Source organism: Prunus mume, linkage group LG1 (assembly GCF_029339155.1).
Source record: "Prunus mume cultivar Tortuosa linkage group LG1, ASM2933915v1, whole genome shotgun sequence".
Classification (NCBI taxonomy): Eukaryota; Viridiplantae; Streptophyta; class Magnoliopsida; order Rosales; family Rosaceae; genus Prunus; species Prunus mume.
The window spans coordinates 2,353,878-2,365,953 of record NC_142698.1 but is presented as its reverse complement, the minus strand read 5'-3'; the positions used below and the strand labels follow the sequence as shown (position 1 = coordinate 2,365,953).

Here is a 12,076-nt window from a genome sequence, read left to right as displayed (position 1 = left end):
GGCATAGCTTGAAGTAGAATATCCATGAAATATTCCCTTGTCACTTTTAGAGTCAAATTTAGCTAAATGCTCCCTATCTAGCATGTGCTACTAAAAACTCTAAAATAAGACACTTTAGGTTTCTTTCCTTTCCAAAGCTCATAGGGTGTTTGTTTAGTACCTGACCTCAAAAACATTCTATTGGAGATATAACAGGCTGTATTTACAGCCTTTGCCCAAAAGTGTTTAGTAAGATTTTGGCTTTTTAGCATTAGTCTAGCCATTTCAACAATGATTCTATTCTTCCTCTCCACAACACCGTTTTGCTGAGGTGTAATTGGTGTAAAGTACTCATGCTTAATCCCCATTTCTCATAGAACTTATGAAACTAAGAGTTCTCAAATTTAGACCCATGATCTGTTCTAATCCTAACAATATGCAGTTGACTAGTCATCTTCTCCTTCTGTAGAAGGTGACACACATTTTTGAACTTTTGAAACGTTTATGATTTCTCATCTAAGAATGAGACCTAAAAATCAGCAACAATAACCAGAATATATTTCTTGCCACCAAAGGACGAGGTTTGAATAGGGCCAACAAGATCCATGTGAATAAGTTCTAGACTAACCTTTGTTTCAATGTGTTTGACCTTTTTGTGTGACACTTTGACTTGCTTGCCTAATTGACATCCTTCACAAACATGTTGATCAGTTTTGTCAAGCTTTGGGAGACCACTTACTAACTCTTTCTTGGACAATTTGTGCAAGTCTCTAAAGTTCATATGACCAAGTCTTTGATGCCACAAAGATTTGTTTCATCCACTACCTTATTGCAAACCATTTCTTTTGCATCATCAACTCCATCAATGCAATATCAATTGTCAATTGACCACGCCACACTCACAATCTCATTTCCACCTTTTCCAATGATTTTGCAACATGCTTAGAAAATCTAACTTCCACAACTCCATCATCACACAGTTGACTCACATTAATGAGATTAGATGTGAGACTCTCAATATATCTAACATTCTTAAGCTGAGGTAATCTAGGGATACAAACAGTACCTTTCCCCACTACTTGAGCCTTGTGACCTCCACCAAAAGTCACAAAGCCTCCGTCAATAGAAACTAGAGGTGAAAAGACACTTTTGTCACCAAACATGTGCTTAGAGCAACCACTATCAAAGTACCAAGTTTTGGTATTTGATGCAGCAAAAGCATTTAGAACAACAAGACTTTTGGTTTGACCGTTTACAATCCAAGTTGGTTTACACATGGTGGATGACTTCATAGAAGAGGAAACAAGTTTGGCAATTTTAGTGACTTCCTTAAGTAAATGATCAACTTGAAGTTGCAGTGATCTGGGATTTTGTCTAGACTTGGAAGACAACTTCTTGTTTTGATCTCTTTTGTTTCATATGACAAACAGGTCGAATATGACCAATCAACCCACACTTGTGATAGATTGGAACAAACTTCGGCTTCTTGACTACATACTGTGTATCATGGGATATGACTGGAATAGTAGACTTGACAAACTTGGTAGTTGAGCTAGACACACTAGATCCAATTGGATTATATCCAAGACCCCCTTTATCACCATGAATTTTTCCCATATTCAACATTTTATCAATTTTTGAAGCACCAATAGTCAAGGAGATAATTTTACGTTTTGCCTCATTCAACTCACCCAAGAGATGTTTGTTTAAGTTTTGGAAGCAAATATTACTCTCATTGAGCACATTAGCTTGATTTTCAAGATCTCTCCTAATTGACACAGACTCATCACATTCATTTTCTAGAGACTCAATTTTATCACTCAACTCCTTTTTGGTCTCTTTAAGAGTAAGAAATGCATGTTGAAGTTCATTGTAATTGACTTCAAGTTTGAGATTTTCCTCTTCCAAAGAGAAGGTCTCCTTGAACAAACCATCGTATTTTCTTCCTATGGAATCATATATGACTGGTCATTTGGATCATAGCCAGATTCATCATAATGAACATGCAAAGATGCTACAAATGTAATCTGTTAGTCATTATATTCTTCATATGAGGATGTGTCCTCTTGTGACGCATCACTCTCACTCGAGCTTACTTTCATAGTTTTGTCCTTTCCTTTGGAGTATCTTTTCTGATTATTTGCACAGTCAGCAGCATAATGCCCAATGCCTCCACATGTGAAGCATTTGACTAAGTTCTTAGGATCGCCAGTGACATTCTTGAAAAACTTGTCAAACTTGTTTCGCTCATTAGACCGATCAGTTGATGGTCTAAATTTTCTCACTTGTTGAACTATCCTTTCTAGCAAACTTCCCTTTTTCCTTGAGAATTATTCTACACTTTTCAACGAACAAGGCCATCTCATCCTCAAAAGCTGAGGAATTTTCACCATTTTTTAGTAAAGATTCATGCACTCCTTGAAGTGCAACTCCTTTTAATTTTTTGGTGTCATTTTCCTCCACATTCGACTCCATCTCATAGGTTATCAATTTACCCACAAGCTTACCAAGTTTTATCCGATTTAGATTTTGGACTTTCATGATTGTTGTTTTCTTTGGTCTAAACCTAGAAGGAATGACACGAAGAATTTTATGAACTACAAGGAGTTCTTCAATGGGTTGGCCAAGACTCATGGCTTCATTTGTGTTCATTTCAACCTTCTCATAAAAATCAGAGATGGTCTCAGCTTCTGACATTCTAAGCTCTTCAAATTGTGCAAGCACTATTTGAAGTTTGAGTGATCTAACTTAATCATCCCCTTAATGGACAACTCTCAGTTTATCCCAAGCTCGTTTGGCAGTTGGAATATGTTGAATGTGAGAGAACTAGATGCTAGACATGGCTGTAACTAAAGCATTTTTGGCCTTCTTGTTGACATTGGCAGCAAGATACTCAAGTTCTGACAATTTAGATCTTGGTTTTGGTACAGATTGACCATCAACAGTTTTGACTGGATGAGTCCATTCTTTTATGAGATATTCATATGCACGCTCATCAAGAACATCCAGGACTATGTCAAAATTTCTTCTCCAAGTAGCATAATTATTCCCATCAAAGTATGGAGGGGAATTGCAATCACCAGCAACTCTGTCCCTTTCCATGGTAACACCACCTAAACACCAACTATCCTCATAGGATCTCTCTATTTGCGTTAAGAGCTGGAGCTCTAATACCAATTGAAATTGGTACTTAGGTGAAGAGGGGTAAATTAAAGGCTACTTTAAATACTTACCAACTACACAAATCTTAACTTAACTAGAGATCAATATGACTAGTCAACTATTAGTCATAAACTAGCAGCAATCACACACATAGACGAAACAATCAATACCTACAGGCCTAAAAGATCACTAGTGACAACTTAGGCACTCAGAAAGACTCGTCAATCTAAGCATCCCCTATGCTAACATCAAGATCATATATATGTAGCAACATTCAAATGATGACTAGTCAACAGCACAAACACAACACTAGAAAAGCATGAACAACAAACCCAGAAAATTGTTAACCCAAAAACCTACCATTGGGAAAAACTGTGAGTCATCATCCAAACAGGCAATCCACAAAACAAAGAAGATTTTTATAGAAAATCACAAGCAAGCTCAAGGAAACCTAGATCTATTTAAGAAATAAGTTATATCTCCTCCATGCAATCTTCTTTTCCAAACTTAGCAAAGCTTGCAGCTAGTTCTTCATAGCAATGGCAACGTCTTCCTCAGCTCGTTCATCACATAGCACTAGTTTACACAACTCAATCTCCAAATAAGAACCATAAATTTGGATTCCAAATGAAATGATCAATTCCTTCAAGAAACCATACTATTGAAGAAATCAATTTAGAATCTGACATAGATCTATAAGAAAGTGTTTGATTTAGCTAGATGCAGATTTCATCTTTCAAGGTAGTTTTCAAAATCAAGTTGAAAAATTCATTTAATGAAAAGATAGAGAAATTACTCCAAAGAAGAGGAGACTAAAGGAGGAGAAACTCACAACCTCTCAAAAACCCTTTTGTTGAAGTGACGGCTGCAAAAGAAATGAAGGGGTCATTTGCCCAAAACATCTAGGTTTGAAACAAACAAAAGCAAAAGAATATCATAGCCACCCACCACCCAACCCAAAGCCACCCTCACCACCACCACTCCAACCTTACCTAACATCACCCATCCAGCAACCAACCCTTACCACCCTCCCACGACACAACTTCTCAAGACACCCCCACCTCTCTCTCTATTCCTCTCTCTTCTCCCAAGCCCAGCCCCGACATCCACATCACCCACCCCACCCCGCCACGACCTCCCCTTCCCTAGCCCAGCCCGATAGCGTATTATCTTCTTCTTTTTAAAAAAAAAGAAAATATTTTATCCCAAAAAAATATTATGCCCATTATTCCAGATGAGGTATTAGTATTAGTCAGTTACCTATACTAGTTGATAGGACAGTGGCTAACAATGAGATTGAACTTTTTTGTAGTTGAACACCGACCATGATTCATATGTAAAAGTGATTTAAATGTAAAATCCTCGTAGTCTTTTAGAAAGCATTGCTAGCAGAACTTGCAATTTTATACCAAATTACAGTTTTCAATGTTTCTCTTGAGTATATAAGCGGACACTGATTTACTCAAGATTATTGTGGTCGTGGCCGTGGCATGGGTGCTGCCTCCCCCATAAGTAGTTTCGGCCGGTTGCTGGTTCCGATCAGCAATGTTCTTCACAGAAATGTTATACACTATTGAATTTGCAATAAGAAAATTATTAAACATGGTAGGTAGGAATCAAAGCATCTGTTCAAAGTAAGGCGCATGAATCAATGATCACAAAATCATGAGCGGAAGATCTTATAATATAATCATTGGGATTATTTTAGAATTGATGATGGCATGGCAGACCAACGTTTTATGTACAGCTTGGGAGAAGAGAGAGGAACAGAGAGAGAGGTGGGGGTGTCTTGAGAAGTTGTGTGGTAGGAGGGTGGTAAAGGTTGGTTTGGGTGGGTGATGTTGGGTCAGGTTGGAGTGGTGGTGGTGAGGGTGGCTTTGGGTTGGGTGGTGGTTGTGGTCTGATAGTTTGAAGTTAGGGGAAGAGAGAGGACGACAGAGGGAGAGAGATGGAGAAGAAGAGATTTTTTTTAATATTTTTTTTTTTTTTCATTTTTGATATTTTTTTATATTAACAAGTAATTACATTATTTAATTATTTTATTTTATTTTATTTATTAATATTTTAGTCTACTTAAATAGAAAAAGTGGGGCCTACATCTCACACATAATCACTTATGGTAAAAAGACTAAAACAGTCATGCCACGTCATCAAAATTAATGGAGTTATTAATGGAGATAACGATAGGGGTAAACTGGAACACCAAACCTTGGTCAAGGGGGTTAAGTGGGCCATTTTAACTTTCGGGGTATAAAGTGATATTTGACCAAAGTTTCAGGGGGTGTTACAGTAAATAAGCCTAAAAAAATGAGGTCCAATAGACCGGGCCAGGGTTGGCCCGAGCCCACTTCAAGCACGACCCAAGTCCAAACCCGCTTCAAGCACGGCCCAAGCCCGGCCCACTTAACATTTTTTTCCTTCTCAAAAGTCAAAATGTAAAAATTTGACGTCTAATGTTATTGTTTATATGGTTTTTTTTAATCATAAACATATATTTGATGTCTTTCATTTTAGGGAAATTACTTGGGTTCTTAATTAATTAAACATATCAACTACAAATTAATTAACAAAGTATTGGATTTTGTATCTAATCAGTACATATGACATATACACTTCTCTTATAATCAAAACAAGACATTTATTCACATATAAAATAATAAGTTGTTTAAAGATGAAAAGTTGAAGTGTACTTTGTGGAGTTAGACACTTTTTGCCCTTTGCCCTTTCATATTGTTTGGATGTTTGATTGATTAATGTTTTCAAATAGTTCATCATTTTTTGCCTCTAATTATATTTTTAATGTCTATAATTTGAATGATCTAGTGGACAAAAAAAATCAAGTGAAAAAAATTCAAATTAAATAGGTAGGTTCTTAAGCCCGAATATGGCACGACCACGAGCACGGCTCCTCCATTTCAATGTGGACATGGGCTTTGGGCTGAGCTGGGATCAATGATTTTACTAAATGGGCCGGCGTGGCCTGGCATGAAAATGTTAAAAACACGAGTTTAAATGGGACGAACCAGCCCAGCACGGCCCGTTTGACACTGCTACTATCGATTGCAGGCAACCGAATCGACAGATGATGTTCCTCCAAATAAATCGTTCGACGTCAGCTTCCTTGGTAGATGATAGAGCCTTGACCTCGATCCACTTAATGAAGTACTCAATGACAACGATCATCATATCCTTCTTGGCAAGTACTAGTGGCATAAGTCCCACCAAGTCAATGGCCAATGCATGAATGGCCATGGACTGTTCTACAGATGGTACACCTCAATCTGGCAGGCCAAGTACTGGTTCATAGCATTGGCATCGATCACATATTTGAGCATACTCCATGGACTCTTGGTGCATGGTGGGCCAAAGTAGCTTATGCTGAGAGCCATATGGGTAAGCGATTTGCCCCCAAAGTGATTCCCACATTCGCCATCATGTCTTGCAGAGCACCTCGAGTGTTTACAGGTACTTGATGTAGGTGAGATGAGGACTAGAGTATGATATGCGAACAAGCATGTTGTTTTTCATATAGTATCTCGCATCTTTCTGCTTGATTTTTCTTGCCTCGAATTTGTCTTTTGACAAGTTCTCATTCACCAGGTAGTCAATGATAGGATCTTGCCATCTAGGATCTTCGTCAATCTGCATCAAATCTGGCTGCTCTTTCTCTTGTATGCTTGGTTTGTTAAGGTGCTCGATCGGGATGGAGCGTCGGAATTGGGTATCAAGCGTTGATCCTATGCTTGCCAGTATGTCTGCGTGCGCGTTCTCTGCTCGGGGCACCTGTTGGATGGCGAAGGTAGAAATGCCTTCAATAACTCTTGGACTTTGTTAAGGCACAAAATCATCTTTGGGTGCTTTGCCAAGCACAAGCCAATGAGCAATGCCTCGTTCCGTCTACGCTCAACTGCTACATGTCTCTAAGTTTGTCAGGTTCGGTGAAGGAGGTCTTGTCTGCTCTCGAACTTTCCTTGTTTTTGTTGACCAGCTTCTCTTTCTTGGCGATGGAGTGAATTCTGAGACAAAGTTTGCTAAAGCCTAGTCTTTTATTGCAGTCTTTGGCCAGTAGAGGAGGTTGTATTGGCTTAGTTATATAGCCCACTTCATAAGTCATTAAGAAGCGTCAGGACTATGGAGAATTGATCATAAAGGAAAGTCAGTCATGACTAAGGGTGGCAATTTCGGACACGACCTGATACACGACTCGAAACCCGCACGAGAAATTAGCGGGTTCAACCCACACGATAAAAAAGATCAATTTCGGGTCAACTCGTTTTGACCCGTTTAATAAACGGGTGAGTTTCGGGTCAACCCACTAACCCGCTATAATACCTCTCTATATTTTTTTCCTTTCTTTTTCTTCTCTCTTTCTCCTCTCTCTATCTTTTTTTTCTTTCTTTTCCTTATATTTTCTCTACTCTCTCTTTTTTTAATTTAAATTTTTTCAGTTGTGAGTTTCGTAACATGCATGTTATTATTTATGAACCCGTTACACGACTTGAAACCCGCACGATAAAAGACGACCCGAATCCGACACGACACGTTTATTAAATGGGTTGGGTTCGAGTTGAGCATTCTTAATGCGTTTATTATCCTGACACGACACGAACCCGACACGATAAGACCCATTGCCATCCCTAGTCATGACGATGATCCGGTGAGCTTAGTAGTAAGGTTGCAGCTTTCTCACGGAAATTACAAGGGCCGAAATGAGCTTCTCCAACTTTGGGTAGTGAGTCTCTGCATCAAGGAGAGCATTTAACGTGTAGAATACCGGATGTTGGGCCCCTAGTTCTTCTCGAATCATAGTTGAGTTGGCTACCGAGCTAGACACTGCCATGTATAGGAACAAGTCTTCACCAGGAACTGGTTTTGGGAGCATGAGAGGTGAAGTAAGGTGAGTCTTCAGATTCTGGAAAGATACTTCGCACTCCTCGTCCCATTTGTCAATAGATCTCGAGAGGAGTCTGTCCAAGTATCCTAAGAATAGGCCTGACACCGGACATGCATTTACTTGGATTAAGCTTCATGCGATATTGTTCGAGCAGGCTGAATGCTTCGACAAGGTTCTTAATATGGTCTACATGGTCAGGAGCTTTGACTAGCATGTCGTCTACATAGACCTCCATAGTTTTGTTGATCTGCTTCTTCAAGATTTTATTCAGGAGCCTCTAGTAGGTTGCTCCGACGTTATTCCTCCATAGTTTTGCTGATCTGCTTCTTCAAGATTTTATTCACGAGCCTCTAGCCTTCTAAGCGGATTACCTTGTCTCGATCCTTCTCGTTTGGGCTTAGTATAAGTTTATCCGCGCCTTCTTGTCTGGCTAGCCAAGATCAATGAGTACAAACTCAACGTCTTCCTCAGGCTTCCAACCTTCTTTAGAAGATCCTTCCGGGCGGATTTCCTCGTCTTGCTCATGGCTCTTTAGTTGCTATTGGGAGGTGGCAACTCCCTTTCCTTTACTTGTCTATAGTAGGGGTGGCAATTTCGGGCACGATTCGTTACATGACTCGAAACCCGCACAAGAATTTAGTGGGTTCAACCGACACGATTAAAATTTGGGTCATTTTCAGGTCAACCCACTATGACACATTTAATAAACGGGTGATTTCAGGTCAACCCGTCAACTAGCTAAAATACCTATGTAACCCGTTTAACAAAACGGGTCATGGTGGGTCAACTCGCCAACCTGCTAAAACACCTATTAACTAGCTAAAATACCTATGTAACTCGCCAACCCACAAAAATACCAATGTAACCCGCCAACCCACTAACCCATTTATTTTGTTTATTCTTCATTTTTCTAATTTTTTTTAAGTTTTTTTGTTGCTACCACTTAGCGAGTCAACCGACACAACCCAAAACCCGCACGAGAACTTAATGGGTCAACCCATGCATGACACATTTATTAAACGGGTTGAGTTTGGGTTGAACATTCCTAACACATATATAATCTTGACACGATACGACACGACCCATTGCCAGCCTTAGTCTATAGGGAGCACGACCCCTCTTCAGCAGTTTGCATCACCGGTGTGAATTGCAACTGTTTGCTCTTCTCAAGCCCTTGGATTGTGCATCTCCTTGCCATGGCTTGATCACTATTGATCTACCCCTAAGAATGAGGTAGCCGATCTTCTGATGTGAAGCGGATGTGACGACTTCAATCTTGTTAATCCATGGTTGGCCCAAGATTCTGTTATAGGGGAGACCTCACCGATGACCATGAACGTCTATGACCAGACCACTTAGGGTCAGTGGATGTCAAGGTCAATAGTTCCCACAATGATTGATGTAGCCCCATTGAAGCTGGTGAGTGACCTTGCAAGGTTGTTAATCTTGGGCTCCAACCCCATCTGCTGGATAACAAATAGTTGCAGGATGTTGGCAGCACTGATCTCATCTATGTGAACTCGCTTGATCACAGCTCGTTCAATCTAGATGCAGATGATGAGGGTGTCATTATGTGGCAGATCAAGCTTGATCAAGTCCTGCTTCTATAAACTGATGATAAGAGTGTCTTCAATGGCTAGATCACTGGTTGTGATTTGGGAGACGTAAGTCGCCTGCATGATATTTCTCTTCCGGGCCTAGGCGCTAGTTGATCCCCTCTTTTCTATCTGCCTTGTCAAGATCAACGAGTACCAACTCAACTTCCTCTTTAGGCCTCCATCCTTCTTCAAGATAGACCTCTAGAAGGATTCCCTCAACTTGGTCCTAACTCTTTGATTTCTATTAGGGAGTAGTTATCCCCTTTCCTTTCTGGTCTGCAGGGTTTAGCTCGGAGCGATAGTCATTTCATGGTATAGCTCGTGCTTAGTTGACAAGCCATTCTTAAAAGCTGAGGATGCAAGTAGATCATCGCATCCTACGATGTTCGCCTTCTCAACCTTGAATCTCTTGATATAGTCTCGTAGAGACTCGTCAGGCTTTTTATGCAGACTAAATAGGTGGTCTTGCTGCTTTTTAACCGTCTAGTAGGAGGTGTACTCCTTTGTGAAAATGAAGGCAAACTCCTTGAAGCGTCCAGTAAAGTGTGAAACCAGTCCTGAGCTGCTCCTCCTAAAGTCATCGTGAACACCTTCCACATCAGGGTGTTATTTGCCTTGTATAGGATCATAGCACTCTTGAAGAGCTTCAAATCGCTTTTAAGGTCAGAGTCCCCCTTGAAAGGTGTGATAGACGGTGTTGTGAACCATTTCAGAGGTGTAGCCTACTCCACTTCATCGGTGAAGGGTGCGGAGTTGACTTGATCAACTTCCCTACCCAAGGCCTCCTTCATACTTCCTTTAAGTTGGAGACTCTAAAGTCGGCCATTCACAAACATCTCGAAATCTTTTGCACGCAGGGCTTGTGGCTCAAATCTGTGTATTCAATGCCTCGGACGCCATTGGTTAACTTCCTTCTCAGCCTCTAAGGGTCGATCCCCTTCGTTAACCTACCTATAGGGCGGATAATTAGATTGATCTTGTGATGGTTCCTCTATAGCTCGTTGATGTGAGTTGGTTGGTGGTCTCGTCACATAACTATTCAGTGAGGTGGGCCTGCCTAGTGACTTCCTTGGTTCTCAGCGTAGGTCTTTGTGTTTGTCACATAACTATTCATGAACTCAAGCTCCTTGTGGGCCTAGCCTAGAATGGATACTTCCTTGTGGGCCCAAAAGAGTATGGACATTAAATTGTGGGCCTAGCCTCCCATACACATTGGTCCTTAGACCTAATCTATTACGGATCGTTGATCGGCTACAAGTGTAGCTTGCAGATGTATATGTCTTGCCCGGGTGTTGAATAGCATGTTCTCGTTCTCTCCCCTACCCATTTGTCATTATCCGACTGACCTTGGACCTCTCGAACTATGTGTCAGTATACTCATGCATCCTTCTCTCCTTGCCTTGGGCTCCAAGGTCAAGGCCCTGACCCAAGTTAATCTATCCAAGTAGCCGATCAATTAAATTGTTTTGGTCGTTGACTTTTTATGTGAGTTGATCAACCTATAAGTTAAGGTCCACCTCGTTACGTGGATCGAGAAGAGTGGTGTGCACTAGGCCCAAAGGCATATGGGCTAGGGCTCCATTGGACGTGTACAGGGGTGCATACGTCAAGTAAGACGACAAATGGGGGAATGGATGAATTTGTTTCAAGACCAGGACGGCATTGAGGTAGTCGTGGGGCTATGCAGCAAATTCATCAGCTACATGGTGCGACTGCTACTATGCTTCAGTGGAAAGATAGCGCGGTGAAGATGCTCCAACAGTCGGCGCTTGCGGCTGCAAAGCTGTGGAGGTCATGGGGCTTTGCAGTGGAGTGAAAATGAGCGGCTATGCAATTCTAGCCACATGGTTTGGTGGCTATGCGACAGCTGCAAGCCTTCAGGAGGTGGCTGTGTAGCATTGGCAACCATGGGAGGCTGCTACGAGGTGCTGGCAGCCACGCTTTCTTGTGGTTGCAACAAGGTTTCCGTCATGGATTGCAATATCGCAGTGGCCATACTCCTCGTAAGTCTTGTATCAACTATGATTGATCAAAACAAAGAGTGGAAAATGGATTTGGAGCAGGAGTTGAGTATTCACTTGCACTTTCAATGAAAGCACCAATTTGTGGGAGTAATTTTCTTCCCTAAAGAATATTCATCTGAAGATCCCTTCTTCCTCTTATCTTCTCTTTCTTCCTGCAAAATAACACGAAGTGAAAATACCACACTGGAGGGTGTTGGCCAAAGGCCTTTTGATGTCTAAGTTAGGTCGACTGTGTGTATGAAAAAATAGTAGCTAACAAAGTGTATGGAGATTTCTCTCTGGAAGAACCGGGTAGCTAGAGTCTTGTGTGGTGATCGAAGTGTGTGTGTGTGTGTGTGTGTGTGTGTGTGTGTGTGTGTGTGTGTGTGTGTGTGTGTGTGTGAGAGAGAGAGAGAGAGAGAGAGAGAGAGAGGGAAAGT

The 12,076-nt window shown here is 41.0% G+C and overlaps 1 protein-coding gene across 1 annotated transcript; it reads right to left on the bottom strand.

Annotated features, from left to right (window-relative positions):
• Positions 1 to 878: 878 nt before the first annotated feature.
• LOC103330049 (uncharacterized) lies at positions 879 to 2,676 on the bottom strand. Its single transcript, XM_008232595.2, has 3 exons — positions 2,265 to 2,676; positions 1,478 to 1,943; positions 879 to 1,386 (listed from the first exon to the last, which is right to left on the bottom strand). Exons 1-3 carry the CDS (start codon positions 2,674 to 2,676, stop codon positions 879 to 881), a joined length of 1,386 nt encoding a protein of 461 aa, XP_008230817.2.
• Between the last annotated feature and the right edge of the window lie 9,400 nt (positions 2,677 to 12,076).